The sequence below is a fragment of the Myotis brandtii genome, unplaced genomic scaffold (assembly GCF_000412655.1).
Source record: "Myotis brandtii unplaced genomic scaffold, ASM41265v1 scaffold187, whole genome shotgun sequence".
NCBI lineage: Eukaryota > Metazoa > Chordata > Mammalia > Chiroptera > Vespertilionidae > Myotis > Myotis brandtii.
The window spans coordinates 2684126-2696791 of NW_005356944.1; the positions used below are offsets into that span (position 1 = coordinate 2684126).

General features: G+C 51.8%; 3 protein-coding genes across 6 annotated transcripts in view; all 3 read left to right on the forward strand.

Annotated features, from left to right (window-relative positions):
* ADRBK1 (adrenergic, beta, receptor kinase 1) overlaps positions 1–644 on the forward strand; it is an 11707-nt gene extending 11063 nt beyond the window's left edge. The window contains exon 21 of the mRNA XM_014538223.1: positions 459–644. Coding sequence (XP_014393709.1) covers positions 459–644 — 186 coding nt within the window. The remainder of the gene's footprint in view (positions 1–458) is intronic.
* Positions 437–11984, forward strand: ANKRD13D (ankyrin repeat domain 13 family, member D). 4 transcript variants are annotated; one of them, XM_014538096.1, is made up of 14 exons: positions 437–594; positions 700–824; positions 1777–1822; positions 1905–2048; positions 2254–2443; positions 8661–8727; positions 9122–9203; positions 9421–9482; positions 9579–9709; positions 10512–10669; positions 10766–10882; positions 10965–11128; positions 11206–11297; positions 11610–11984. In XM_014538096.1, exons 2-14 carry the CDS (start codon positions 735–737, stop codon positions 11821–11823), a joined length of 1557 nt encoding a protein of 518 aa, XP_014393582.1. In that variant the 5' UTR covers positions 437–594; positions 700–734; the 3' UTR covers positions 11824–11984. The 4 variants fall into 4 exon arrangements, with proteins under 4 accessions (XP_014393582.1, XP_014393584.1, XP_014393583.1 ...); XM_014538098.1 differs by having other exon boundaries at positions 458–594; positions 8661–8736; XM_014538097.1 differs by lacking the exons at positions 437–594; positions 1777–1822 and having other exon boundaries at positions 742–824; positions 8661–8736.
* A 49-nt stretch (positions 11985–12033) lies between these two features.
* SSH3 (slingshot protein phosphatase 3) overlaps positions 12034–12666 on the forward strand; it is an 8232-nt gene continuing 7599 nt past the window's right edge. Inside the window, exon 1 of the mRNA XM_014538224.1 lies at positions 12034–12108. Within this exon, the coding sequence (XP_014393710.1) occupies positions 12034–12108 (75 nt within the window). The remainder of the gene's footprint in view (positions 12109–12666) is intronic.

A 12666-nucleotide genomic window follows, 5' to 3' on the forward strand; every position in this document is an offset into this window, starting at 1 on the left:
GATGGAAGCCCAGGTGACCGGCCCCTCTCGCTTGAGCCTCTGGGCTCGGCTCCCAGCGCTGAGCCTCGCCCGCCTCGCCCGTCTCCCCGCTCCGCACTGCACCCAGCCCCTTACCTCTCGCCATGGCCGCCCCTGAGCTAGGCTGAGATGGAGCAACCCGGTCCTGGTCCCCAGGCCGGTCCAAGCTCTTGACAGCCGCAGCTCTACCTCTGCCTGACCAGGCCCCACCACTGGGCCCACAGCTCTGTCCCTGGCAAAGCACAGGAGAGGCGGGCAGGCCCTTCCCACCTGCCCTTTCCCGGTCCCTGCAGGGACAACGAGGTGCGCCCTCTGCCATTTCCACCGCCTGTCCGCCTACTTATTTCCCATATAGTGGCTCCCGGCTCCGTTCAGCCCAGTGGTCCTCTTGCCCCTGCCTCTCTCTCCTTGCCGCGTGCTGAGTGTCCCCTCTCCCCCAGCATGACATTGAACAGGAGGACCCCCGCGGGCGCACCCCCCTGGAGCTGGCCGTTTCCCTGGGGAACCTGGAGTCTGTGAGAGTCCTCCTTCGACACAATGCCAACGTGGGCAAAGAGAGCTGTCAGGGCTGGGCAGGTACTGCAGAGGGCAGACGGGCTTCCTTGAGGGTGACATGGGGTTGGTGAGTGACCAGACCTGGGGCCGTGGAGAGAGCGCCCTTCAGCAGCTTGGTGACCCCAGTCCTGCAGGAGGCCGTCAGCACCGGGGACCCTGAGATGGTGCAAGTGGTGCTCCAGTACCGGGACTACCAGAGGGCCAAGCAGAGGCTGGCCGGCATTCCGGAATTGCTCAACAAACTCCGCCAGGTACAGAGGGCAGAGGTGTGGCCAGTAAGAGGGGTGGAGAGCCATGGCAGGGGGCTGGCAGGCCGCGTGGCGGTCACCCTGGTCACACACGCCTGGCCTGGCCTGGGAAGGGCGCCCAGCTTGTGCAGCATGCTTTCCCAACACTGCCGACGAAGTGCCTCTCTCTCTTTTTTTGTGTCTATCGATATCTCTGATTATTTTTTATTTAAATTCTTTATTGTTTAAAGTATTACATGTCTCCTTTTTCCCCCATTGACCTCTCCCCGGCCACTCCCACTCCCCAGCACATGCCCTCACCCCGAAGTCCCTCTCTTATGACCCCAGCCCAGGGTCGCAGAGGAAAGAGAGGGGTACAGGCCCACGGGGACAAGAGTGGGTCTTTTGGAAGGAAAGCCCTTACCGGCATTAAGGGTCTCCTACTGCCAGAAATCTCAGCAGAGCTTTAGACCATGGGCTCCCTGGTGAATGCAGATTTTCTGGAGGGAGGATTTCATCCAACTCGATGGATGTGGCCTGTGCTTCTGGAATACCTGTCTGCCCTTCTCAAAGCACCCGGGGAGGAGGGGGGTTGAGGGAGCACACTACCTCCTTCCCCCATCCCAGGGGCAGGCCCAGAGGGGGTCCTTGTGCTCCATTACAGATGAGGATTCTGGGATCCACAACAGTCAGGAGCTCCCTCCGAGGTCTTCCCCCCCCCCCCCCCCCCCCACCAGGTTGAGACTGGCCCTTGGATCTTATAGTTTGATTGCTGACGGCCTTTTTAGGGCACCACTTGGCCCACCGTTTCCTGGGTGGGGTTTGGTTGTGATGGGGGCATAGCAGGGCCATGGCAATGCATCAGGACTTGCTGAAGGGCTCGGCTCCCAGAACAGGGCTGCAGACAAGGAGCTGCCCAGGCCCACTGGCCCCCAGAACTAGGCAGGGCCCTGACCGGAGCTCTGATCTATCTCAGGCCCCTGATTTCTACGTGGAGATGAAGTGGGAGTTTACCAGCTGGGGTGAGTGGGGACTGCTCGGCTCCAAGGGGCCTGGGGTGGGACCTTAAGGAAAGAACCCTGGTGACCTCTGTGCCCCCTGCAGTGCCCCTCGTGTCCAAGATGTGCCCGAGTGACGTGTACCGTGTATGGAAGCGGGGTGAGAGCCTGCGGGTGGACACCAGTCTCCTGGGCTTTGAGCACATGACCTGGCAGCGTGGCCGGAGGAGCTTCATCTTCAAGGGCCAGGGTGAGCTCTGGGGGACTCACCGCGGGCGCCAGAGATGCTCCTGTGGCTTGTGAGGACAATGCTGTCCTTTCTCTCCACTCTCCCGGTGTGGAAATGGAGGTTTGGGGCGGAGGGGCAGGTGGCTGAGGGCGTCATGATGGGTCCCCATCCACTGCCTCGGGCCTGGCACTGATTTACTCCCCTCTTGCATACCACTGGCTGGCAGAGGCAGGAGCCCTGGTGATGGAAGTGGACCATGACCGGCAGGTGGTGCACACGGAGACGCTGGGGCTGGCCCCTCCTGAGCCGGAAGTGCTGCTGGCCGCCATGCGGCCCAGTGAGGAGCATGTGGCCAGTCGCCTCACCTCTCCCATCGTCTCCACCCACCTGGACACTCGAAATGTGGCTTTTGAGAGGTGAGTTGGGGTCTGGCCACCCTGCGGGCAGTGCCCTTGAGGCTCCTGGTGCAGGTCTCTGGGAGTCTGAGCCACATGCAGAGGCTGCTCAGATGAGGGGGGGGCGGTCACTGCAGGCCCAGTGTCCCCCGAAGATTGGTCACCTAAGCATCCTGTGGCAGCCTTTAAGCCTGTACCTGTCTATACTGGCAGCTGACTTCCTGGGGAAGAGGCTAGGTCAGGGTGTCCCCCGTTTCTCGACTCCTGACCTCGCATATTTTCCCATAAAAACAAGGATTTGGGCTGTGGTTCAGGACAGCTGTTTGCACCAAAGTTGGCTCCTCAGTAGTATAGCTGTGTCTGGGCCAGAGGCCTTTGTGGGCAGCCTAGGAACCCGACTCTTCCGGCCAGAGTGTACTTCTGTGACAACACATGCCCCAGTTCCAACAACAGACTTCAGAAACACCAAAAAGAAAACCCAAACTGTTTTATTGAGATATAATTTTCATATACCATCCAGTTCACCTATTTCAAGTGTACAACAATTCAATGGTTTTTAGTGCATTCACAGATATGCAACCATCACCACAGTTAATTTTAGGACATTTTATCATCTCAGAAGAAACCCTATATCTTTTACCTATTAATTCCCACCCTCTTATTCCCTCCCTCAGCACTAAGCAACTACTGATCTTTATAGATTTGCCTATTCTGGACATTTCCTATGATATGTTGATTTTTTTTAAATAAATTTTTATTGACTTCAGAGAGGAAGGGAGAGGGAGAGAGAGAAACATCAATGATGAGAGAGAATCATCAATCAGCTGCCTCCTGCACGCCCCACGCTGGGGACCGAGCCCACAACCCCGGCATCTGCCCTTGACCGGAATTGAACCTGGGACCCTTCAGTCCGCAGGCTGATGCTCTATCCACTGAGCCAAACCAGCTAGGGCGATATGTAGACTTTTGTAACTGGCTTTTTTCATGTAGCATAATGTCCTCAAGGTTCATCCAAGTTGTAGCATAAAGCTGCATCATTATTTTTTATGGCCGAATAGGTTGTAGGAATATACCACATTTTGTTTAGTCATTCGTCCATTGACATTCAGATTATTTCTACTTTTTTACTCTTATGAAAAATGCTGCTATAAACAGTAGTGTACAAATATTTGTCTGGACGTATGTTTTCATTTTTGTCGGGTATATATACCTGGGAGTGGAATTGCTGGGTCATGTGGTAACTGGATGTGTAATTGGAGAGCTGCCAGGCTGTTTACCAAAGGGACGAGCATTTTCTATTCCTGCCAGTGGTGTATGAGGGTTCTAATTTCTCCACATCCTCACTTAACACTTACTGTTCACTTACTTATTTTTGGGTTTTAACCATCCTATTGGGTGTGAAGTAGTATCTCACTGTGGTTTGATTTGCATTTCCCTAGTGACTAATGGTGTTGAGCATCATTTCATGTGCTTTTTGGCCATTTGTATATCTTCTTTGGAGAAGTGTCTCTTTAGATTCTTTGCACATTTAAAAAATTGGGTTATCTTTTTATTATTTAGTTGTAAGAGTTCTTTTTATAAATTCTGGTTATAAGTCCCTTATCAGATACATGATTTGCAAATATTTTCTCCTATCCTGTGGGTTCTTTTCACTTTCTTGATGGTGTACTTTGAAGCACAAAAGTTTTATATTTGTTTGGTTTTACTTTTAAAAACCTATAAAGATTGTATCAGAGGCAGCATTTTTCTTTTATTTATTATTATTTTTTAATATATTTTATTGATTTTTTACAGAGAGGAAGGGAGATGGAGAGAGAGAAGAATCAGTGATGACAGAGTATCACTGATTGGCTGCCTCCTGCATGCCCCTACTGGGGATCGAGCCCACAACCTGGGCATGTGCCCTTGACCAGAATTGAACCCAGGACCCTTCAGTCCACAAACTGACGTGACGCTCTATCCACTGAGCCAAACTGGTTAGGGCTATTTATTATTTTTTAAAATATATTTTTATTGATTTCAGAGAGGAAGGGAGATGGAGAGAGAGAAGCATCAGTGATGACAGAGTATCACTGATTGGCTGCCTCCTGCATGCCCCTACTGGGGATCGAGCCCACAACCTGGGCATGTGCCCTTGACCAGAATTGAACCCAGGACCCTTCAGTCCACAAACTGACGTGACGCTCTATCCACTGAGCCAAACCAGCCAGGGCTGTTTGTTTGTTTTTAAAGAATAGTTTATTGATTTTTAGAGAGAGAGGAAGGAAGAGAAACATTGATGTGTGAGCACAACATCAATTGGCTGCCTCCTGTACGCCCCCACTGGGGACTGAGCCTGGAACCTGGTCATTTGCCCTGACTGGGAATTGAACCAGCAACCCTTTGTTGCACAGGATGACACCCAACCGAGCCATACCAGCCAGGGTGAAGCACAAAAGTTTTTAATTTTTATGAAGTCTAGTTTACCTATTTTTCCTTTTGCTGCTTGTACTTTTTGTTTCATATCAAACAATACTTTGCCAAATCCAACCAAGGTCATGAAGATTTCCCCCTATATTTTCTTTTTAAAGTTTTATAGTTTTTGCTCTTACAAACGGTCTTTGATCCATTTTGAGTTAATATTTATATATGGTGGGTTCAACTCCATTCTTTTGCCTGTGACGATTCAGTTGCACCAGCATGATTTGCTAAAAAGACTGTTATTTCCCTCCATTGAATGGTGTGACATCCCCTGTGGAAAATCAATTGACCATAGATGTATGGGTCTATTTCTGGACTCTCTACACTATTCCATTGATCTATTGATGTGTCTTTGTTGCAGTGCCACCCTGTCTTAATTGATATTGCTTCGTAGTAAGTTTTAAAATTGGAAAGTGTGAGTCTTCTGACTTCGTTCTTCTTTCTCAGGATTACTTTGGGTATTCTGATTCCCTTGTAATTTCATATGAATTCCCAATTCAGCTTGTCAGTTTCTACAAAGAAGTCAGATGGGATTCTGATTTGAATTTTCAACCATGGTTTCCCAACTGTGAATTCCCAACCGCAGTTGGTTGACTCCATGGATGCAAAGGGCCAACTGTAGTTAATTTTGGGAGGAGTCGGAAGTTACACAGATTTTCAATTGCATGGGAGTAGGCATCACTAACCCCCACATTGTTCAAGGATCAACTGTATACCTTTTACACTTCTTTTGATAAATTTATTTTAAGTATTTTATTCTTTTTGATGCTATTATAAATGGAATTGTTTTCTTTATTACATTTTTTAATTGCAAATATATAAAAACTAGAGGCCCGATGCATGAAATTCGTCAAGGGCCTTGGCCCTGGCCCCCACCTGCCACCACCGCAGCTGGGGGCCTTTGCCGCCTCTGCCGTGGCCCCCGCCCGCTGTGGCTTTGTCTGGAAGGAAGGATGTCCAGAAGGACATCGGTCTAATTAGCATATTATGCTTTTATTATATAGATACAGTTGATCTTTGTGTTTTGATCATGTATTCTGCAACCTTGCTCATCTCAACTCATTTTTTAGTTGTAATGGATTTTTAGTGGATTTCTTATGATTTTTACAGGTAAGATCATGTCATCATTTAATAGAGATAGTATTATTTCTTTTTATCCAACCTGTTTTTTTTTAATTTATTTTTCTTGTGTAATTGCTTTGGCTAGAATCTCCAGTAAAATGTTGAATAGAAGTGGCAGGAGCAGACATCTTTGTCTTGTTTCTGACCTTGGGGGAAAAGTATTCAGTCTTCCACCATTAAGAGTGATGTTAGTTGTGGGTGCCCTTTATCAAATTGAGGAAGTTTCCTTTTATTTCTACTTTGTTAAGTGTTTTTTATTATGAAAGGGTTTGAATTTTGTCAGATGCTTTTTTCTGTGTCTATTGATATGATCATATAACTTTAAAAACTTCTATTGATATATGTTACATCAATTGATTTTTAGATGTTGAATCAACCTTATATTCCTCTGGTACCAGTGGTTCTCAACCTTCTGGCCCTTTAAATACAGTTCCTCATGTTGTGACCCAACCATAAAATTATTTTTGTTGCTACTTCATAACTGTAATGTTGCTACTGTTATGAATCGTAATGTAAATATCTGATATGTAGGATGGTCTTAGGCGACCCCTGTGAAAGGGTCGTTCGACCACCAAAGGGGTCGCGACCCACAGGTTGAGAACCACTGCTCTGGTACAGTCCACTTGGTCATGGTGTAGGATTCTTTTCATATGTTGCTAGATTTGGTTGGCTAGTATTTTATATTCATATTAATAAAGAATATTGGTCTGTAGTTTTTTCTTGTGATGTCTTTGTCTGATTTTAGTATCTGGGTGAAAAATTCCTCATAGGATAAGTTAGGCAGTGTTACCTGGCCGGTTTGGCTCAGTGGATAGAGTGTCGGCCTGCAGACTGAAGGGTCCTGGGTTTGATTCCGGTCAAAGGCACGCACCTTGGTGGCAGGATCCTCCCTGGCCTGGGCCCTGGTCAGGATGCAACCAATCGGTGTGTTTCTTTCACATCGATATTTCTCTGTCTTCCACTCTCTCTAAAAAATCAATGGAAAAATATCCTCGGGTGATTTCAGAGATGAAGGGAGAGGGAAAGAGAGATAGAAACATCAATGATAGAATCATTGATTGACTGCCTTCTGCAGGGCCCACACTGGGGATCGAGCCCACAACGCGGGAATTGAACCTAGCCTCGACGCTCAGCCACTGAGCTACGCCAGCCAGGCGGTATTAATTCTTTAAATGTTTGGTGGGAATTCATTAGTGAAGCCATCTGGGCCTGGACTTTTCTGTGGGTAGTTATTGTATTGCCACTTCAATCTCTTTACTTGTTACAAGTCTATTAGATTTTTGAAAAATTTGTTTTGATAGTTTTTGTCCCTTTAGGCTTTGTCCATTTCATCCAAATTATATAATTTGTTTGGGAACAATTATTCATTTGTATGCTTTTATAATCCTTACTTCTGTAATGTCAGTAACAATGGCCCCTTTTTTATTTCTGATTTGAGTAATTTGAGTCTTGTCTGTTTTCTTGACCAATCTAGCTAAAGGTTTGTCAATTTTGTTGATCTTTTCAAAGAACTATCTTTTGGCTTACTTTCTCTATTGTTTTTCTATTCTGTATTTCATTAATTTTCACTCTAATGTTTATTATTTCCTTCCGTCTGCTTGTTGTGGGTTTACTGGGCTCTTTCTCCAGTATCTTAGTATGGAAGGTTAGATGATTGATTTGAGATTTCTTCTTTCTTAATATAGTCATTCACAGTTAAGAATTTCCCTCTAAGCTCTACTTTAACTGTGTCCCATAAGTTTTGATATGTTGTGTCAAAACTTTCATTTCCATTCATCTCAAAGTATTTCCTGATTTCCCTTTTGATTTGTTCTTTGATCCTTTGGTTATTTAGGAGTGTGTTGTTTGCTTTCCATATATTTGTGAGTTTCCCAAATCTTTTTTCTGTTATTGAATTCTAGTTTCATTCCATTGTGATGGGAGGACACACACTGTGTGATTTCTGCCCTTTAAATTTTATTGCGGCTTCTTTTATGGCCTAGCATATGGTCTGGCTGAAGAATATTCCATGTGCAGAAGAATGTGTATTCTGTTGTTGTTGGGTGGAGTGTTCTAAGGAAGTCTGTTTAGTCTAGTTTATGGTGTTGTTCAAGTCTTCTATTTCCTTGTTGACCTTCTGCCTACTCATTCTCTCCATTATTGAAAGGGAGATATTGAAGTCCCAACTATTATTGTTGAATCAGATATACTTTCATTTTCAACTTTTTATTATGGAAAATTTCAAATATTTATGAAAGAAGAGAGAATAGTATGATATGCTCATCACCCAAGTTCAACATTTATTAACCATTTTGCCAATCTTGTTGAATCTATCCTTCCTCACCTTCCCGCCCCCCTGCCCCGGGGCTGTTTTAAAGTACATCCCAGATGGCATATCATTTCAGCAGTAAATGCCTTTGCACCTGACTCTAACACATAAGGATGTTTTTAAACCCAGCCCAACACTATTATCAGACCTAACAAAATTCACAGTAATTCCTCAGTACTTTCCAGTCACCAGTCCTTGTTCAGTTGTCCCAGCTGTCCAGGCAGCCTCTTCCAGGTCCCTGCATGTTTCACCGTGAGAAGGCTGATTGGAGGGAGTCTTTGGAAGGGAAGGCTTTGGCCAGGATTGGGGGGTGCAGGGCCTCATGAACTCCTGTTTGGTCTGTTTCAGGAACAAATGTGGTATCTGGGGCTGGCGGTCTGAGAAGATGGAAACCGTTAGCGGCTACGAGGCCAAGGCAGGAGAGGCTAGTGGTGGGGGCTGGGGTAGGACAAGGCCCGGGACTCCACTCCTTCTCCTCATCCACCCATATGGAGGGAGAGACAGAGGAGCCGGTGGGCTCTGGAAGCCTGTGCAGCCCTGGGAACTCAATGGGGCCCAACCACCCAGCCCCCTGCTGACACGTAGAGGTCACCCACAGCACGGGCCCCCCACCCAAGTTACTGAGACGAAAGCAGACCATTTTCCTGTCATTAGTGACTTCCCAGGGTTTAGCCCCTGCCATCTCCTCCACTGTGGGGCGCGAGCTCTCATCTGTTCTGGGGACAGGACTTGGGTCCCGTGCTGGTGAGACTGAGTGTGGGGAACAGGCTCTGAGCCTCCAGCTCCCCCGTAACCCCCCTGCTCCCCAGGTGTACAGTGCCATGAATGTGGAGCTGGTGACACGCACACGCACGGAGCACCTCTCTGATCAGGACAAGTCGAGGAGCAAAGGTAAACCCAGGTGCGCCTGCTGCTGCCCAGTCACACCATGTGGTGGGGTCACCCTGGTCTAGGGGGGCCAGAGTATCCGGGACAAGCTGAGGGGTCACCCCACTCCCGTCTGCTCTGTCTTCCACTTGACAGGAGGCTCCCAGGGTGGACGGTGGGTGGGGGCAACCTGGGGGCAGTGGCCTAAAGTCCCTTCATGGGCTCCCACCCGTCTCCTTAGGGGGGAAGACTCCGTTCCAGTCCTTCCTCGGGATGGCCCAGCAGCACTCCTCCCACAACGGGGTGAGCCAGGGCTGGGGGCAGGGGCTGGGACCGACCGCTGGGCAGGGCCAGGCAGGTGCTGTCCTGAGCGCTAAGCGGGGTCCTGGGGCCCACCAGGTTCCTGTGCAGCAGGCAGCCAGCCCCACCAACCCCACAGCCATTTCCCCCGATGAATACTTTGACCCCAACTTCAGCCTGGAGTCACGGAACATCGGCCGCCCCATCGAGATGTCCAGCAAAGTACAGAGGTGAGGTCCGGGGCTGACTGGGACTCTGTCGATGACAGGGACCCTGCCTGGTTCCCCTGAGCTCTAACAGACTCCTGTCACACCTGGGCCTACCAGAGGAGGGGATCCACTCACTCGCATCCTGCCCGGGACTTGGCCCAGAGGACTGGTCACTCTTCTCTGGTGAATGAGCAAATGAATGAGCGGGCAGCACCACCCCTGTATGGTTCTCTATGAAATGTAATGGCACTTGCTGGGGGCCAGCTTGGGAGCAGAGTGGGAAGGGCCCAAAGCTCTACCACCTCCTGGCTTCATGGCCCAGGGAACCATCTTCCTCTCCCAGAGTCTGGTCTTCTCAGTAGCTGAGAAGTCACACTTGGGCACTATGAGGGTCTGATGCGCGTGACATAGAGCTTATGACGGGCCCAGCACTGTCCCAGGAACCTCTCTCAGCCGCCCAGTGCATTGGACCCCGGCAGTCCTGACCTGTGGGCTGTGCTGGCCAGCTGTGGGCTGAGGAGGTGGTCAGGGCTGTAGACCAGGCTCAGACTGAAGCCAGCAGCCCAGCCTTGCCCTCACCTAGACGGGTTGAGCTGCACAAACTACCATCAGCTCCAGCCTGGGCCCAGGGTCTGGGGGCAGCTCAGGCCATAGGACCAGAAGGTCACAAGCTCCTGAAGGAAGCAGGCAGGGGCCGCTGAGGAGAGAAGAGGGAACCCAGGCCAGGCAGAAGGCCCGAGCACAGGCCGGTGTCGCAGTGGGTGGGCTTTAGGAGAGGGGCCACCAGGCGTTCCTGGACCCACGTCCTGTGGTTGGCTGGCAGATTCAAGGCAACACTGTGGCTGAGCGAGGAGCACCCGCTCTCCCTGGGCGACCAGGTGACGCCCATCATCGACCTGATGGCCATCAGCAACGCTCACTTTGCCAAGCTGCGGGACTTCATCACCCTCCGCCTCCCGCCTGGCTTCCCAGTCAAGATTGGTGAGAGGGTGGTGGGGAAGCAGGGAGGCCTCAGGCAGCAGCAGGGAGTGGGGTGGATGTGGCCACAGTGGCTCAGGCTTGGCTGTCTCCTCACAGAGATTCCCCTTTTCCATGTGCTCAATGCCCGCATCACCTTCAGCAACCTGTGCGGCTGTGACGAGCCTCTGAGCTCGGTGTGGGTGCCAGCCCCTGGCTCTGCTGTCCCAGCTTCAGGTACTGCCATGGAGGGAGGGGGCCGCACGACTTGCTGGTGTGTGAGTCCTGGGGGCTGAGTGTGGCCCCTCTGTCCCCCCAGGGAGCCCTTTCCCATGCGAGGTGGACCCCTCGGTGTTCGAGGTGCCTGAGGGGTACAGCGTGCTGGGCGCAGAGCGCAGCGAGCCCCTCCGCGACGAGGACGACGACCTGCTGCAGTTCGCCATCCAGCAGAGCCTGCTTGAGGCAGGCACAGAGGCGGAGCAGGTGGGGTGCGGGCAGTGCGGGGCCCGGGTATGGGCAGGGGTGGCAGAGATGACAGCTCTGGGCTCTGGCTGCTGCAGGTGACTGTCTGGGAAGCCCTGACCAACACCAGGCCCGGCACCCACCCTCCTCCCCGAGCCATGGCCTATGAGGAACAGCTTCAGCTGGAGCGGTGAGTGCTCTGGGACCTACCAGTCCACGTCTCAGCCCTGCCCTACCTCTGGGCCATGAGGTCCTTGGCTGGTGGGGGTGGTAGCAGGGAGGTGCTTGTCCCAGGACCACCTGCCATTAGCATCACTCCCCAGCACCGAAGGCGGCATGTGGGATGGGAAGACCGGGCCCCACCGTGTCTCTTCTCTCTGATCTCCCAGGACCCAGCCACCCTGTCCTGGTCCTTGTCCTTCAAAGCCATGCCCCAGCCCTTGGCCTCCACCCCCAGCCTTGGTGCTCACCTGCCTGCTCCCCCTCACACCTGTCCTTGAAGGGCCCTCCAGGAAAGCCTGCAGATGTCCACAGAGCCCAGGGGCCCGGGATCCCCTCACAGGACACCCCTGGCCCCGACTCCCACAAGCTTTGAGGAGCAGCTTCGTCTGGCCCTGGAGTTGTCCTCACGGGAACAGGAGGAGCGGGAGCGGCGAGGGCAGCAGGAGGAGGAAGACTTACAGCGGATCCTGCGGCTCTCGCTCACAGAACACTGAGCACTGGTTGCCCAGCCCCAGGGAGGGCTGTCCGGGCCACCCCCCACCCGCTTTTGTAACTTATTTATTTATAAACTGTCTGCTGCTGATTTGGGGCCTGGAGCCCCGGGGATGGGCTTGCCTGGGAGACCAAGACGGAAATAAAGAGACCTTCAGCGGCAGGCTTGCTGTGCTCAATTGGGTGGGCGCTGAGGGGAGACACGATGGGTGATGGCGTCAGACCTGGGTCCAGATCTTGACCGCGGCCCCTTAGCCTCTCCGAGCCTCCGTTTCCTCGGCTGTAAAGTGAGACCACGTTCTATCCGCCAGGGCCGCGGAGGGAGGGCGAAGGGAGCCAGCGTGTGCCAAGTGCCCATCCAGAGTAGGTGCCTCATAAAAATTCCCGAGCCCTGTGCCACCTGCGGAAGACCCAGGCTCCTCCTGCCTCCAGCCTGACTTCCCCAGGACCCACTCGTGCTCCTGTGGGGGGGGGGGGCGGAGAAGAGCAACACGGAGCCTGCAGACTCCACTCCCAGCCAGAGCCCCTGCACCCCAGGCCTGGGCTCCTTCTCTGACCCCGGCACATTCTGTGGACAAGTCACTTCCCTCTGCACCCGCTCAGCCCCACCCCGCTCACCTCCAGGGGGGCCCTGAGGATCCCCACGAGCCTGTCTCCAGCGATTCACGCAGGGTGGGAGCACGAGGGCCCCCAACTTAAGACCCGCGGTGTCCGATCCTCTCTGAGACCTGTGCCCCCCAGTCCGGCCTTCCCGGGGACCCACCTTGGCCGGGTAACAGAACCTTTGAGGCCCAAAGCAGAGTCCAGGTGCCCTAACGGGGCGGGGCGGGGAGGACGGGGCTAAC

Coding starts and splice junctions, on each gene's coding strand:
- ANKRD13D (XM_014538095.1), top strand. CDS start 1,651: ATGGCAATGCATCAGGACTTGCTGAAGGGCTCGGCTCCCAGAACAGGG. Junction 2,444..8,660: donor CGAAATGTGGCTTTTGAGAG/GTGAGTTGGGGT, acceptor GGTCTGTTTCAG/GAACAAATGTGGTATCTGGG. Junction 9,204..9,420: donor GGACAAGTCGAGGAGCAAAG/GTAAACCCAGGT, acceptor CCGTCTCCTTAG/GGGGGAAGACTCCGTTCCAG.